This window comes from Ammospiza caudacuta, chromosome 17 (genome assembly GCF_027887145.1).
Source record: "Ammospiza caudacuta isolate bAmmCau1 chromosome 17, bAmmCau1.pri, whole genome shotgun sequence".
NCBI lineage: Eukaryota > Metazoa > Chordata > Aves > Passeriformes > Passerellidae > Ammospiza > Ammospiza caudacuta.
Genome location: NC_080609.1, coordinates 15,689,639 through 15,706,805, shown reverse-complemented (window position 1 = coordinate 15,706,805; position 17,167 = coordinate 15,689,639). Strand labels below are relative to the sequence as shown.

Genomic DNA, 17,167 nt, shown 5'->3' with positions numbered 1-17,167 from the left:
CAGGCAGTTAAATGGAGCCTGGGAGATAATCTCATTTCTGCCTCCTCTGCTTTTCATTCCATTTTCCCTCCAGACCAATTATCCCCGGGAATTGAATCACAGGGATTGGCACCGCTGCTGCCTGCGGGAGAAGTGGGGAAACAAGAGGAACCACCGGAGGGAAGGGAGGGAAATGGTTTGGGATGGAGAGAAAGGGGCTGGAAAGGGGCTGGGAATTCTCCCTGAGAGCCACAACTGCTCTGGGATCCTTCTCCCAACATTTTCCTTACTTAACCGCTCTGGAATCCTTCTCCCAACATTTCCCTGCCCTTTGCAAGGTTGGAATGGGTTTAACCACCCCCTCCCCAGCAGAGATGCTCAAAAAATCCAAAATTCTGGTGATTTTAAAGTCCTCTCCAACCCAAACTATTTGGATTTTATACAAAATAAAAGGAATTCCATTTCAACAGAATTTCCCAACCTTTCCCCCTCCAACTTTCAAACAGGCTGGGAATAAATTCTCTCTTATCAGCAGAGGGTGATTAATGTTGGGATATTTGATAAATGTGTCAGGGTATTGGATAAATGTGTTGGAATTATTTGTTTAAATGCCTTGGGGTGTTTGGATTCTTTTTTCCCAACCCGTTTTTTCACTTTTTGTGGATTAAAGGCTGAGGTTTCCCACGCTCAGGTTTCCCTTTTTCCAAGTGCTGCTGGTTGGGAGGGCTGGGAGCAAAACTTTGCTGCTTGGAGTCCTGGGAAAAGTGGGATAAAGGCTGCTTCAGGGTTTTCCCTTCAGTCATAATCCTATAAAATATAATAATTCTATATTATAAATATATTTAGCAATAAAAAAATGGAAGATTTTGGAAAGGAATTGCAGGCTGGGATGGAATTCCAGTGAAGCTGTGGCTGCCTCATGCCTGGAATGTTCAAGGCTGGACAGAGTTTGGAAAATTTGTTGGAGTTGGAATTGGATGGGCTTGAAGGTCTCTTCCAGCCCCAATCACTCCAGGATTCCCTGATTTCTCCCTCAAGATCCAAAATCAGGGCTATCAAACACAATCATGAGGAGAAATCCATGAAAAGCCCCAAAGAACAACCCAAACTCTTGGATCCCAAATGCTCCTTGACATTCCCAAAGGAATGGGAGCAGCTTTTAGCAGGAAAAGCAATTCCTGGATAATCCTGAATTCAGAGAACACAAAATCCCAGGAATTCCAACCCCACACCTCATCCATGGGCTCTGCAAATGGCCCTGGCCAGGGTTTTTTGTGGCAATTTTGCCTTTAAGGAGTTTTTTTTTTTTCCCCTTTGAGCAGCTGCTTTTTAAAGGTTAAAAATCCCTGTAAAACAGGAAATGATGAAATTTTGGTCTGGTCATTTTTCCCTGGTTTTGGACACTCACATATTTAACAAGTGCCCAATAATGGCTGCATGGCATTTGCTGGGGATGTGGATAATTGGGGATAAAATGATGGATAACAGCTCATCCACAGGCTTTGCTTCCAGGGAAAAGCCAGAACACAGCACCAGCTCCATTCCACATCCCAGTGATGAAGTGGAAATTCAGGATTGCATCCCCAAGCTGGTTAAATTATCTTTTTATTTCTTGAAAAAAATTTAAAATTAAAAACTCTTGGATTCATCTCAGCAAGTGCCATGGATTGGGAATAGTTTTCCCAAGGGAAAATTGTCATCAAAGCTGGAAAATGTGTGGAAAATTTGGGTTTTTTATTAATAATGTCTGAGCAGCCTAAATTCCTTGCTGAATGAGTGTTCCTCAGTTTTATTGCACTCATTTCAAGCTATAAATATTTTATTTCCACCTGGATATTTTTATTATTCCTAAGAAATATCCACTCTTATTCCTTTTTATTACTAATAAATGTTCACTTCTTTTTAATTATTAGGATTAAATCCCCCAAAATAGGCACACATGCTATAGATAGAATGCAGATGGAACAAATCGATTTTAGCAGGAAAGGAAAAGGAAAAGGAAAAGGAAAAGGAAAAGGAAAAGGAAAAGGAAAAGGAAAAAGGAAAGGATTTTATCCCAAGTAGAAGAAAACCAAGTGAACACAACACTTCAATGTACAATTTCTCAATTTATTCATATGAAAGCTCACAGATATTTTTTTTTCCACACTTGCCAATGGCTGAACAGAAAAGAAGGAATAGTTTTTCTCCTGGGTTTTGCAGGCTGGGTACAGAAATCACTGTTGGTAACTCGCCACCTCCAGGTCCACGGGGTAGCGAACTCGGTAGCCCATGCACTTCTGCCTGTCAATAAAAATGCTGTTGGCTTTCACAGCAATCTCCTTCTCCAGCTTCATCCTGGTCTCCTCCAAATTCTTCAGGTTCTGCTCTGACTCCATCAGTTTTCTCTTCAGGGCCTCTAGGAACACTGTGAGCCCCTCCACTTCGTTCACCAACCTGCAAGGAGTTGGGTTAAGTCATGAAAAATCAGGGGATGGTGAGCAAGAGATTGGATATGGGGTAAAGAGCAACTACAGATTCTAAAATTCATCAGGAAAAGACCTCAGAAAAGTAAAAAAAAATATTTGATTTGGGATAAAGATTAACTACGGAATCTAAAATTTATCAGGAAAAAGCCTCAGAAAAATTGCTCAAAAAGGTAAGATTTGGGATAAAGATCAATTACAGAATCAAAAATTTATCAGGAAAAAACTTCAGAGAAATCCAAGATTGGACTGGGGATAAAGATCATCTATAGAATCTAAAATTCATCAGGGAAAAACCTCAGAGAAATTGCTCAAAAAGTTAAGATTTGGTATAAAGACTACAGAACTATAGAATCAAAAATTTATGAGGAAAAAACCTCAGAAAAATCCAAGATTGGATATGGGATAAAGATAAAACAGAACAACTACAGAATTGAAAAGTAATTTCTGACTTCAAGTAAAAAAAATTAAAGGTCGTGAGGCAAAAAATTGAAAGTCGTGAGGCAAAAAACTAAAAGTTGTGAGGTAAAAAAATTTTTAAAACAGCCCCAAATCACTTTGGGATGGAACAGGAGCCTTGGAGGAGTTGATTAATGACCTAAGTTGGAGTTAATTGTGTAAATTGGGGTAGATTTACTGACCTGAACTGGGGCTCATCCCTGCAGAGCTCGACGTTGGGCCTGGAGGATCTGTCGTAGAGCCTGGTCTGAGCCACCTTCAGGAAAGCTTCCTTGTCCCTGATGGCTTTTTTCAGGTTCTCAATGTTGGCCTCCTCATCCCCAATATCCTTCAGGATCTGGAGAGAAAATCCAAGGAAAAAACATCTTCAAACAATGATGAATAGCATCCCCAAAAATATCTGTTCATGGTGAAGTGTTAAAGTTTTTACCACCAGTCTGGGGAATTAAGTACAACAAGAATAATTTTCATTTTAGATGATAATACAAATAATTTTATTTTATTTAAGATTAAATACAAAAATTAAGGTGGGTTTGACCTGTTTATTTTTAATATTACACTGAGAAGCACAGCTTTAGTTTAAATAAAACAGAAAATATTCTGCAGCTTCTCCCATGTCCCAAAACCATGGGAGAGATCCCAAACCTCTCCCATGGATGAAAACACATCCCACCTCCGTGGAGTGCTTTGAATTGTCAATTTTAACTGGAAATCCAAGAAAAAAATCAATTTATTTTGAGGGAGAGCTGCTGAGCAGCTTGGGAATACCTGGTTTTCCAAAGAAAATGGAAAAGACAGGAAATCCTGAAATTCTTCCCTTCATAACCATTGATACACATGCAAAAAATAAAGATATCCAGTTGTCATTCCCAGATCCGAAGGAATTAATACTTTTTCCACACTTGCCAATGGCTAAAAGAGGAAAAAGGAGCTGCTCCATATTGGAAAAGGGGAAAGGCCCAAAGCCACCCCTTGTTCATAGAAAAAATAAAAGTACTGTGGTGGTTTTGATCTCTTTATTTTTGTTATTACGCTGAAAATCCCATTTTCAGTCTAAAAAGAAGCTGGAAATATTCCCTCAAAACCTCTTCCATGTGTTCTGTGGGATGACAACACATCCCCACCCCAGGAGTTGCCACCAGGGGCTAAGGAATGACTTTTTTCCCCACATTTCCAATGGCCTCAGTCCAGGGATGAGGAAAATCTTTACTCCTAAAGTTTTTAAAGAAGGAGCAGGACTTCTTCAAAAAATAGTAAATAATTTTTAAAGAGCACAGAATTCCATGTAAAATCCACAAAAGAAGGAGCTGCTCCACATTGGAGGAGGCTGAAGTCAACTGCCAGCTTGAATTTGCTGCCATCCCAGAAAAATCTGGGAATCCTGGATCAATCAGAGCTGCTTGATCAGCCAGTTTTAGGGTTTAATTCAGGTTTAAAGGGTTTAATTCAGGTTTAAAGGGTTTAATTCAGGATTAAAGTGTTTAACTGAACTCCATCCCAACAAAAACCACCAAGACCACAACAAAACCCCAAAACCTCTCCCCGCATCCTAATCTGACACAAAAATACTTCACTCCTGTGTGGATTAAACCAAATTTTTTTTGGTTTAAGGATGCCAGAACTCCATGAAGTGCCCCTGACCTGCTTCAGGTGGCTCTCCAGGCGCAGTTTGGCATCGTCCAGCTCCCTGCAGTGGCTGTCAAAGGCCTCGCTGACCGCTGCCCGCTGCATGCGCAGGTCCTCGGACGCGTCGTGGATGATGTTGTTGATCAGGGACCGGAGCTGCACCGACGCCAATTTTTCCTGTTCTGCCCTGGAAATGTTGTCGTGGCTGAACTGGGCCCAGGACTTCGGTGTGGAGGCGCTGGAAGAACAAGGAATGGGGTAAATTGGGAATTTTGACCTTAAAAAAGGTTCTAATCCTGAGAAAGTTGGGGTTGGCTTTTGGTCGGTTCAGGTCTTGCTTGGGGTGTGGATTTCTCATAAGGAACAGGATTAATCCTTTAATGAGTTAATAAAAATCCTCAAATAAATTAATAAAAATTCTTGGATAAATTAATCGAATATTCTAATAAATTAATAAAAATCCTTTAATAAGTTAATAAAAATACTCCCATAAATTAATGAAAATTCTTGAATAAATTAAGAAAAATATTCTAATAAATCAATAAAAAATCCTCAATAAATTGATAACAATTCTTGAATAAAATAAGAAAAATCCTTAATAGATCAAATAAAAATCCTCAAATCAAGTAATAAAAAGCCTTGAATAAATCAGTTTAAATCCTTGAATAAATTAATAAAATATTCTAATAGATCAGTTAAAATCCTTGAATAAATCAGTTAAAATCCTCAAATAAATTAATTAAAGATCTTGGACATATTAATAAAACATTTTAAGAAATCATTAAAAATCCTAGAATTAATTAATAAAAAGACTTGAATAAATTAAGAAAAACTTCTAATAAATCAATAAAAGTTCTCAAATAAATTAATAAAAAATCCCCAAATTAATAATCTCCTGCTCCTGTGGCTTCAGAGGGAACTAAAGCCTAAAATAAATTCAGTCCAAGTGCTCCATCTTGAGCTAAAGCTGGTCAGAACATTCACACACATTTTTTTGTCCAGTTCAGTCATGGCAAATAAACTTGGGAATATATCCAGGATTTAAAGGCTGGAAATTAAAAAAAACAGGATCTTGACAGGCTGGAGAGGAGAAGGCTCCAGGGAGAGCTCAGAGCCCCTTCCAGAGCCTGGAGGGGCTCCAGGGGAGCTGGACTGGGGACAAGGGATGGAGGGATAGGACACAGGGAATGGCTTCACATGGAGAGATGGGATATTGGGAAGGAATTCCCTGAGAGGGTGGGGAGGGGCTGAAATAGAATTCCCAGAGAAGCTGTGGCTGTCCCATCCCTTGGAAGCACCCAAGGATGGAGTTTTGAGCAGCCTGGGATGCTGGAAAGTGTTGGGACTGGAACCGGATGAATTTCCAACCCAAATAATCCACGTAGAACATCCAGCACAACCCTTCAAACCATGGCACCGCCTCGAAGCTCTTCCCCCAGCTGGGATTGGGCACTCCAGGTGTGCTGTCCCAGGAGATCCTGGGAATTACTCACTTCTCCTCGAACTTGACGGAGCTGGGGTGGAACTGGACGTCGGTGCTGTCGGTGCAGTAGCCGATGCATTTGTCGTCGATGTTGTACGTCTCCACCTTATCCGACCAGTCCAGCTCGCAGTTCTCCTTCTGGATCCGGTTGGATCTGCAAAAGTTGGGATCACAGCTCAGCTGGAAGCAAGGGAATTCCCAACCCAGCCCTCTTTGGGAAGCACAGCTCCACCCTTTGTGTTCTACAGGGAAACAAGACCGTGAAATTCCTTGCAGGTTGGGAAATCCCAAACTCTCCCTTGACAGCTCCATCTCCTGGAAGAGGAGCCTGACTGAGATGGGATTTTGGGAAAAAATTCCAGTGTGAGGGTGCCTGGAAGAGGAGTCTGATTGAGATGGAATTTTGGGGAAAAATTCCATTGTGAGAGTGGGGGGGCCCTGCAATAGAATTTCCAGAGAAGCTGTGGCTGCCTCTGGATCCCTGAAATGTCCAAGGCTGGAGAACTCTGGGATTGTGGAAGGTCCCTGCCCATGGAACTGGATAACCTTTAATGATATTCAGATTAAAATTGCTGCTTTGTTGTTAATTAGAGTCACATATCGTTCAGTTAATTATAATTATAATGATTCTAATTACAAAAGCCTGTGGGTTGTTATCAGTTGATAACAGCAGGTGTCACTCTCAGCCAAGGAATTGGGAATTCTCTTGGAAAAGAGAAATAAAATGGGAGTAAACTTGGAATAAAATGGGGCTAAAACTGGGCTAAAATTATCTTAAAACAATTAAAACCCCCAAATTAACCTCATTAGGCTCCTCTCATGCTCTAATTAATACAACAGAGCAACTTTATCTTAATTGGCATTTACAGCCATTTTTAAAGACCAATATTTCTTCTATCAGGTAGAACAGGAGCAGATTGAAGGATTTTTTAAACTAAAATATGAAGTTTCAAGCATGATTCCTTTATATTGATGGAATTTAGGATACAATAACAACTTTCCAAAGGGTTAGAAATTCCAAGGAAATAATCCTTTGGAATGGCAAGGAATACCTGGCCTGGCACAGAAATTCCAGATTTAAAGTCCACACTGACCTCTGGTGGCAAAAAAAATTCCTTTGATCCCAAAAATCCCTTTAATAATACAAAGATTTCTCCAAGAAGATATCCAGAGAATATTTTTATAGCACTGGAATTTAGTGTTGGAAAACAAATCCAACACAGTTGTGGAGAGCAGGAAAATCTATATCTACCTGAAAATCTGGGTTTGCATGGAATCCCCTCAGCTCCTAAGCCTGGCCTGGCTGAGATCTGTGTCCACCTTTATCCCAGGAATTATTTGGCTGAAGAATCCTGGGAAATGTTTTACCTTATCTGGGTGGCAGCTTGGATGATGGTTCTTTTCAGAAGATCCCGGATATCCCGGATCAGATCGGCTTCCTAAAGAAAAACAGGGACAATTCCATGGATCCAGAGCAGGAAACACCATCCTGAGGAGCAACTTGGGGATAAATCCTTACATTTTCTTATTTACTCTCACTTTGTTAGGGTAAAACTTGGAATTTTGGAGTCACCAGATCCTGAGGGAACTCAGGTCTAAACCTATGGGGGCTGAAAAACCTGGAATATTTCAAAATTTTGTGTATTTCATGAAAAAGTCTGAATGTTATCCTGTCATGGAAGGAATTCTTCCCTGGCACAGATTCCCAGAGAAGCTGTGGCTGCTCCATCCCTGGAATGTCCAAGGCCAGGCTGGAAGGGGCTTGGAGCAACCTGGGATAATGGGAGAGGGTGGGAATAGTGGGAAGGGGTGGGAATTGATGATTTTTAAGGTCCTATCCATCCAAAACCATTCCAGGATTCCAGGATGCCATCAGATTAAATGGAATAAATTAATTCCCTGCTCAGTTTTGAGATAGGGAAAAATCAGGGAATTTCCCCATGCCTGGAACCATGGACTTGAAGAGTTTTAAAGTCTTTTCCAACCTAAAAATTGTAACAACTCCCACATGGAAATATCCTACATCTACTCTTCCCTGTTTATATTTTTGACTGGAAAATCTCTTAAATATTGATTATAAATCAGAAATTACACCCAATTCCCATTCAAAATATTCCTAAATCCTATCATGCCTTCTATGTGGAATGCTAGAATATCCTGAGTTGGGAAGGATCCACAGGGATCAAGAAATTCCTGGTTCTTCTCAGGATAATCCCCAAAACCCCACCAGGTTTACACATTTCAGTCTGATCCTTATTTTTTGAATATTAATCCTCGGGTAACTGATTCTGATTGGAGCCTGCAGGTGAATAATCATTAATTAATTTATGGGATATTGGAATAGGTGTAATTCCAGAATGGAAAATGTGTTTTTTGTAACACCCAGCACAAGAATGACACTGGAATTTGAAAGGAATCTCAGTGACAGGGTTGGATCATCACCTTGGCAAAACTCGGGGAGAATTAATGACAGAAACTGCCAAAATTTGGTCAATTTGAGCATGGGAACAGCCAAGGAATATCCCAGTGTTCCTGAACTTCTGGATTGTGGAGTTTTAAAGTGTAACCTGCAGAAAGGAGGGGGTTTCAAGGCGGGTAGAGAAGGAATTTATGCCAGAATAGGATTTTTGTGTTGGTGCAGGAAAGCTCTGGGTTGGTTTTGTTGGGGTCTGGGCTGAGGGAGTGATCTGCTCTCCTCCAGCCACACTTCCCAAAGTGATTTAATCACTTCCCAAAGTGATTAAATCACAGCAAGGACTCAAAAAATTCCTTGGAGTGACACCTGGAGCACAGGAAGGAGCACCAGACCCCGACTCACAGGAGACACTTCCAGCATCCTCAGCTTCACCTCCTCACTGCTGCTCCTCATTTCAGCACTGTAAGAAGGGTTTAACTTCTATTTTTAGAGTCACGGTCGAATGTTTTGGTTGAAACTATACTTGCATGTGGGGATACCAGAAATTAGTTCAGGTTTGAGGATTAGGAGCATTATGGGGATTAGATGTAGGGCTGTGAGAAGATGTTCTCGTGTGGAGTTTTGGACTGATGTAATACGGGATGGGAGAGTGCCTGGTTGTGTCATTGTGAGCATGTATAGGGTGTATGAGGCAGTAAGTAGGATTGTGGCTCCTGTTAGGACAATTTTGAAGGCACATCAGTTGAAAAGTGTGATTACAATCGTTTGTTCTGCTATGAGGTTTGTTGTTTGTCAGGTTAGCTAGGAGTCATCAGGTGGCTATGAGTGATAGAAGGGGCTGAAGGCCTCGTGTAAGTAGGAGGATTCGGCTGTGAGTTCATTCATAGTTGGTGTTGGCTAAGCAGAATAGTACTGAAGAGGTTAAGCCATGTGAGATTATTAGAATTATTGTCCCTTATTGCGAGATTATTAGAATTATTTCCCCCTATTACCACCAGAGCAGCAGCGCCGGGGCTGTCACCAAGCCCGGGCGCCGCTCACCTTCATCAGCTGCTTCTCCACCTCATCGATCACCAGGTCCGGGGGCTGCCGCCGCTCCCGGCACTCCAGGTTATCGATGACAACCGAGTAGGGCACCTCGGTGGCATCGAGCGCCCGCTCCAGCCGCAGCTTCTGGGCCACCAGCAGGTTGGTCTCGGCGTCCAGCTCCATGATCTCCTTCTGCAGCTCCACCCTCCAGAACTGGAGGTCCTGCAGCCGCTGGCCCAGCGTGGCCTTGGAGTAGCCCTGGGCTCGCTGCGCGCTGGCGGCCGCATGCTTCATCAGGTGCTTGGCCTCGCCGCGGCCGCGCTCCGCCTGCTCGCCCGTCGTGTACGCCTCGAAGCAGACGCCCGCGTTGCGGCGGTGCCACTCGGGCAGGTGGTATTTGGCGGTGCGCAGGCCGGCCAGGGCCATGCCGCAGCAGGAGCGCGGCCTCTCGGTGGGGACCACATCGCAGGTCTTGCTGGGCAGCGGGCAGGAGGGAACGACCGGCGGGTGCGGCTCGTCGGGCTGCGCCATGGCGGAGCCTCCGCCGCTCGCCGCTCCCGCCCGAGCGTCCTCGCCTCACCGCGGCAACCAACGACTGGGCGGGCCCGCTGCTTGATGGACAGCAGCATAGACCAATCAGAGAGATTATTCGCACAGAGCGCGCCGCTGATTGGTGGATGTGCTCTCTGTGCCCGCCCCCACGCGGCTCGTTGCCGTGGTAACGGGAAGGCGGTTGCAGTTAAATTGGGAAGGCCGCGGTGAATGAAGACCGCGAGCTGTGGAGGGCTGAGGGGAAATGCCGGGGATTTCGGGAGGGTGAGGGCACCTCGTTCCAGGAAGGAAAGGAGGGGTTCAGATCCGGTGCTTAGCAACACCTGGAGCCTGAAATCTGGTGTTTGCTGCCACCGCCAGAGCCCAGATCCAGAAATTTCTCGGTGCCAGCACAGCCCAAGTCCAGCAATTTGCTGGCATGGAAAGGCAAAATCTGACAATTTCCCGGCACCGCCCAGGTCTGGTAATTTGCCGGTGCCAGGACTCCACATCCAGCAAATTGCCGGCGCCTGCACCGCCCAGGTCTGGCATTTGCCAGCGCCGGCACCACCCGGATCCGGCAATTTCCTGTGGCTGGGGCACTTGGGGTGTCTGGCTGAGCAGCAAAGGTGACCCTGTGCCAGGAGCTTTCCTTGGCTGCAGCAAAGCCTCGGCATGCAAAGCCCTTGCCCTGTGCCGGGAGGGATTGTGCCAGCAGAGCTGACCCAAAATTCCTTCTCCCAGGCAGCTTTAGGTACGCGCAATATGGCGACGCCAGAGGCTGCTCAGCTTTCTGGAGTCCTCCACAAGAACCTTGTGCGGGAAGCAGGGTTTATGTGCCAGGGTGGGCAGTTCAGAGCTTTTTTCTCCCCCGTGGGCTGAGGGTCTGGCCCTTGCCCTTTCCAAGAGCCCAAGGACGGCCATGGTGAGGGTGGCTCGTTGCCATGGTGACAGGAAAAGGCGGGAAGGCGCCTGAGGGCGGTGTCATGGTGGCCAGGGCGGCCCTCATGGAACCATAGGAAGGACGTCAATATTAAACTTATCCAGAGGAGAGCAACATGATGAAGGGCTTGGAACACCAATGTTTAGAAGAACGGCTGAGGGAGCTGGGGTTGTTTAGCCTAGGAAAAAAGAAGGCTCAGGGGTGACAGGATTTCATCTCAGTTCCAACCCCTCTGGTTTCCCCCGGAAGATTCCAGAGAGCCCCCCTGGTTTTAGGCTGCTCGGTTAACACATTTGTGCTCTTTGTTCTGCTTTTATTTCCAAATATTCATTGTTGAGGCCTTTGCTGTGACTCTGGTCCTGTTGGGGAAAAGGGAAAAGAAAGGGGAATAAAGGAGGAAGGGAAGGGAAGTTTGGCTCTCCTGCAGGAGATGTGGATCTTGATGAGATTTGTGGAATTCTCTGCCTTGGGAAAGGTGCTTTTTCCAGCTGGCAGAACTTCAGGATGAACCCGGCAGGTGTGGGCAAAATTCCCAGATTTCCACAGGGAATCCCACACTCCAGGTGGATTTTAAAAGCACCTCTCCCCATTCCTGCAGAGGGGAATCACTCCCATTTTGGAAAACCCGGAATGTACAAGAAAAGCAGGATTTGGAGGGAATTATTGCTCAGATTGCAGCTTCTCCCAGCACCTCAGAGCTTTGAGGGCAATTTTGGGAAGGATTATGGATATCCCTACTGAATTATGGATATCCCTGCTGGATTACAACAGCCCTGGGAGAATTCCAGCCTCCAATCCTGTTTGCTCCCAATCCTCCCCATGCTCTGGAGCTGATTAGCTCTTGGAATAATCCCTGGAATGCAAATAATCCCAGGTCTGTTCTGGGTTTAGGATCATTTCAGAGGATAAATGGGATCTGACAGAATTTTTGGGATTTACTGTACAGAGAAGTGCTGATGTAATTTATTTAGCTCCTTCACAGAAAAGAGGGATAGAGAAATTTCCAGGGTTTACTGTGTAGGGAAGTGCTGATGTAATTTATTTAACTCCTTCATGGAAAAGAGGGATAGAGGATTTTTTTAGGATGCTGGCAGCAATTTGAGAAGGGTGGATGAGGGTGCAAAAATCATGCCTGAGACAGCTCAAAGAAAAGGAAAAGAGCCCGCCTCTCCCATCTTTCCCAGTTTTCCAGCCTAATAAAAGGATCAGGGATGGATGGATCCTCCCGTGGAGGGGAGAGGGACACAAGTGAACCCCATTCCCGGTGTCCCCCCATCCATTCCCCTTTTCCCGGCACACATTCCTCCATGTGCCTGCGGCGCTGCCGCCGTGCAGGAGCCGCTCGCCCACGCAGCTCCAATTCCCCGTCTGGAGCAGGGATAAAAACCTGGAGCGATCCCAATCCCAACATCCCCGGCTGCCTGCTCCCGGTGTGGGGGACGGGAGGAGCCAGCCGGGGGCACATCCAAGGGAACTTTGGGATTAGGGAATGTGGCTGTGCCACAGGGAGGGATTTTTATCCTGGCTGGAGGGGGATTCGAGCACAGGGATTTTATTCCCGGCGTTTGGAGCAGGGGATTCTCCGGGATAAAGGGAAAAGTCGGATGTGCTGGGATTTGGGGAAGGAAGGAGGGGTTTTGAATATTCCAGGTGTTGCTGGCTCTGATCCCAGCACTGTGCCCAGAGTTTTGTGGCATTCCTTGTTTTCCACTCAGGGAACATTCCTTATTTTCCCACTCAGGGAACATTCCTTGTTTTCCACTCAAGGAGCATTCCTTATTTTCCCGCTCAGGGAACATTCCTTGTTTTCCCATTCAGGGAACATTCCTTGTTTTCCACACAGGGAACATTCCTTATTTTCCACACAGGGAGCATCCCTTGTTTTCCACTCATGGAACATTCTTTGTTTTCCAAAGCAAATCGCTCTTTCGGGAGAGGCCACACGGAAAAGCAGGAAGGGAACAGGGGCTTCCCTATAAAATATTCACTGGCTCAGCTCCGCTGGAGTCTCCTGAGGAATTTTGGGATCTGGGATAATGAGGCTCTGCCGCTCTTCCCGCATTTTCTGCCTCCTCCTGGCTCATCCCTTATTTATGTGCCCTTTCCATGACTTTTCGGGATGGCTTTTCCTGCAGGAGCTTTTGATGCCTTTGTTCCTGCTGGAGGAAGGGAAAGCACTGCTGGAAAAGGGGAGAAGGGAATTTCCTTCACGAAATTTGTTCGGATTAATGGGATTTTATGGAGGATCCCATTGCGGCCCTGCCATGGATGGGGACACTAGAATTCTTCCATCCCAGCCTAGAAAACATTTTTATGGGAAAGAAAGAGGAATTCTTTTTCTGCTGGGATAATCTGAAGTGCAAGAGGAGCTTTCCCATTCCAGGAGGAACCTGGAGGCTCCTGCTGCTTGGATCGTTCCCAGGATGGAACATTTATCCCATTTCCATCTTTTTTTAATCCTAAAATCCCCCCTTTTTGTGGGATTGACTCTGGAATAGTCAGGCCAGGATGATCCTGGATTGCTCCTGGAATGGTTTGGATTGGGATCTTCAAGCTCATCCCATTCCAACCCCAATGCTTCCCATTATCCCAATCCTCATCCAACCTTTCCTTGGATACTTCCAGGGATCCAGGAATTCCACAGCTTCTCTGGGAATTCCATCCCAGACAGGATGGAATGATTCCTTCCCAATATCCCATTTATCCCTGCCCTCTGGCAGTTGGAAGCTATTCCCCCTTTTCCCATCATTCCAAACTCTTGGGAATATTCCCTTTTCATCTTTCCTGGACAATTCAATCATTCCCACCCAGCTGAGGGGATTTTCCTGGGAAAAACCAGCTTAAGGTTGTTTTATCCCACTTTTTTAATGCCGGGAATCCTCATCCTTGGAATGGAAAGAGGAAAATCCAGGAGAGTGAAACACCGGGAATTGAAACCGAGGGAAAAGCGGGAGCGGGAGATTCCAGCGGGAGTGAGGTCAGCGGGAATCCTCGGCAGGAAAACCCGCCTGGTTCCCATGGAAACGCCCAGCCAGGATTTCACACTCCACGAGTTTCAAGTCAGCATTCCTTAAAAAAAAAAACGGGAAAAACCCAGGGAGGGAATCCTGAGGGAACCCCTCCAGCACCTTTATTTTTCCTGCATGGAATGCATGGATAAATAGGAATATTTGGCAGTGGAGCACAATTCCAGGGAGCTGCTCCCAGTTCAGACACTTCCAGGTGATTTTCCAAGATTCCAGAGGGTTTGGAATCATTTTGCTGTGGGATAATCAGTGGCACAAGGAGCTCGTTGGAAATTAAAGGAATTTTAGGGGAGAAATGAAAGAAAATTAGGAAAAAAGGGGAATAAGAGGAGCTTGGAGGTAAAGAATCCATAAAAATCCTGATTTTCTTCTTGGGAAAAATACAGAATTGCTGGATTTGAGAGGGAAAAGGAATTTTAAGGAGGATTTTCCATGGCAATGAGAGGTTGCCATGGGCAACAGGAATTGCTGCCCCGAGGTGGGAATTCAGGAATTCCTGAGTGGAGCAGGGATTCCCTTCCAGCAGCAAAGCCCATGGAAGAGGAAAATCAGGAATGCAGCTGGAAAATCCAATTTAAAAGAGTAAAAAAAGGCAAAATTCCCAAGTTGGAGCTGTTGTGGATCCTGAAGGGTTGGAATTGTGGGAGAAAATGGGAAGGGGTTTTCTGGGATGAAGTGGGATGAGTGGGAATGGGAATTGACAAAAATATTCCATAACTAATCCTCAAAAAGTCAAATTAATCTGGATTTTTGGGGGTGATTCCCAAACTCCACTGGCAGCTCCGGGCTGGGCAAATTTGGGAATTCTCTCCAAGGAGAGAATTCCAATAGAAATCCATGGATTTAGCCATAAAACAGGAGTAATGATAAAACTGGATTGGGAGTTTTGTTATTCCTTTTCTCTTTGGGATACACCAGATTGATTTATTGGAGCCAAAATATCCCCAAAATCCCTTTTAAACAGGAAATAAACCAGGAATGAACCCCATAGACAGCCCGGAATCTTGGGAAGCTTTCCCTGGGGATCCTGCTGGAATGAAAACCCCCCTGCAGGGCAATCCTGAGCCTCTGGAATCATGGAATTAGGGAATGGTTTGGGATGGAAAGCTCAGCTCCATCCCAACACCTCCCACAATTCCAGGCTGCTCCAAGCTCCAGCCTGGCCTTGAACATTCCTGGGATGAGGCAGCCATGGATTCTTTGGGAATGCTGGGATTTTAGGGAAGATCATGGAAAATGCTGTTTCCAAGGAAATCTGGGATGGAAACCAGGCTGGACATTGAGAACAGGAGGAAAGCAAAGGAGATAAAAGGAAAATTCCGGAATTGTCCTTGAAATGTGGGATGGGAATGGGAAGAACTCCCAGGCCCTGGAGGGAGCTCATTCCTGCCTTTCCCAATCCCACATTAACCCCATTATCCTGCTTTTCCCTGGCTAAAGTCCCTCTGGGGAGGCTCCTTTCAGCCTCTGGATCATTCCCAAAGATCTGTTCTTATCCAGGCTTTTAGAGCCAAAGCTGGGCTTTACAAAGCCGGGCTTTTAGAGCCAACCCCGGGCCCTTAGAGACAAGGCCAACTTTACAAAGCCAGGCCTTTAGAGACAAAGCCAAGCCTTAGAGGCTAAACCAGGCTTTTAGAGTCTAAACCAGGCTTTTAAATTCTAAACCGGGCTTTTAGAGGCTAAACCGGGCTTTTAGAGACCTCCCATGAATATTTTAGGTCGGAGCTCTCTGGTGAGAGCTGCAGGGATGGGAGATGCTCCAGGGGGAGTTTTCTGGAATCTTCCAGCCGGATTTGCTGGGATGAGCTCAGATCTTCCGGGGTGTCCTTCCCTCAGGGTCAGGAGCACCCAGGGAAAGCTCTGGAACAGGAGAAGTTTTGTCTTCTGGAGTTGGGATCAGCTGGGATTTCATCCCCATGTGGGCTGGAGGCTCCCGGTTTTCCTGGTTTTTTGTGGATTTGTGAGGGAATTCCCAACTCTGCAGCCCCTCTGCACCAGGAATTCCAGGGGCCCTCAGAGCTGGGGCTGCTTCTCCTCATTCCTACCCCAAAAAACCAGGATAATTTGGCCAAGAGCGGAGCTTCTGGAGCTCTCACCTCATTTTTCAGGATCACCAAATCATTTGGGCTCATTTGACCCCTCCTGCTCCTGGGTTTTAGAGGCCAGATAAGGAATCATCCCAATTATCTGTGGAAAAGATTATTTCCCTTTTTTCTGGCTTCATTCCTTCCTTGTTATCCCCAAAAAATGAACATCCAGGCCAAGAGGCCAAGGAATCTCCCAGATAACAAAGAGAAATTAAATTACTTTATTTCCCCCCCGGCCCAAGGAGGTGAATTCCTCCCTGAACTCATCCTTGAGGATTATCAGGAATAAACTCCAACTTTTCCAAGGTTTTTAACCTGGCCCAAAGGTTCCCTGACCTCATTCTGGGCTGAAAATTCCAATTGGAGAAGTGCTGATCTTCCCAAAAAATAATCACAGCTTGGATGTGCAATCCTGGGAATTGGAGGTGCCGACCTGAATTTTGGGAATGCAAAGTTTGGATGAGGGAAAGAACTTTGTAGGAAACATTTAGGAAGTGCAGGTGGGTTCATTCTGGTTATTCCCAATATCCAAAATTCCCTTAAATATGGATTTTCTGGAAAGCACCAGTATTGCCTTCAAATTTCCCTCTCCTGTTTTTTCCATGTTTTACAAAATCCCAGAATGGTTTGGGTGGGAAAGGGATAAAGCTGATCCCATTCCAAATCCCAGGTTGCTCCAAATCCCATCCAACCCAGCCTGGGATTTTTCCAGGGATTGGGCATCCCAGTTTCTCTGGAAAACAGGGAATTCCTGCCGTGGCTCTCCTGCTGATCTTGGGAATCAGCCAGGATAAATCCCATAAATTTCTGCTTTTCCCTCATTCATTTCAGGGATAGGGTGACACTGAGGGCTCTTGGAAGCAGAGAATTCCAGGGATTCAGGAGCTCCTGCAGGATCCAACCGACCCCAAAGGAAATCCAGGAGCTCTTTCCCTGCTCCTGGAAGAGCAGAAGGAAATTCCCGTGAGGATCAGATCCTATCCAAGGATTTTCCCATATTTGAAGGGCAGCCCCAAATCCTTCCCAGAGGGATTTTCCCGTTTTTCCCTGGACAAGAGGCTGCCAGCAGAGGGCACACAATCGATGGAGATGGGATCCTGCTTCCAGCTCTTCCCGAACCCCT

The 17,167-nt window shown here is 45.5% G+C and overlaps 1 protein-coding gene across 1 annotated transcript; it reads right to left on the bottom strand.

Annotated features, from left to right (window-relative positions):
* Positions 1-2,195: 2,195 nt before the first annotated feature.
* TEKT4 (tektin 4) lies at positions 2,196-9,988 on the bottom strand. Its single transcript, XM_058816245.1, has 6 exons — positions 9,470-9,988; positions 7,381-7,451; positions 6,023-6,166; positions 4,545-4,767; positions 3,086-3,240; positions 2,196-2,415 (listed from the first exon to the last, which is right to left on the bottom strand). Exons 1-6 carry the CDS (start codon positions 9,986-9,988, stop codon positions 2,196-2,198), a joined length of 1,332 nt encoding a protein of 443 aa, XP_058672228.1.
* Between the last annotated feature and the right edge of the window lie 7,179 nt (positions 9,989-17,167).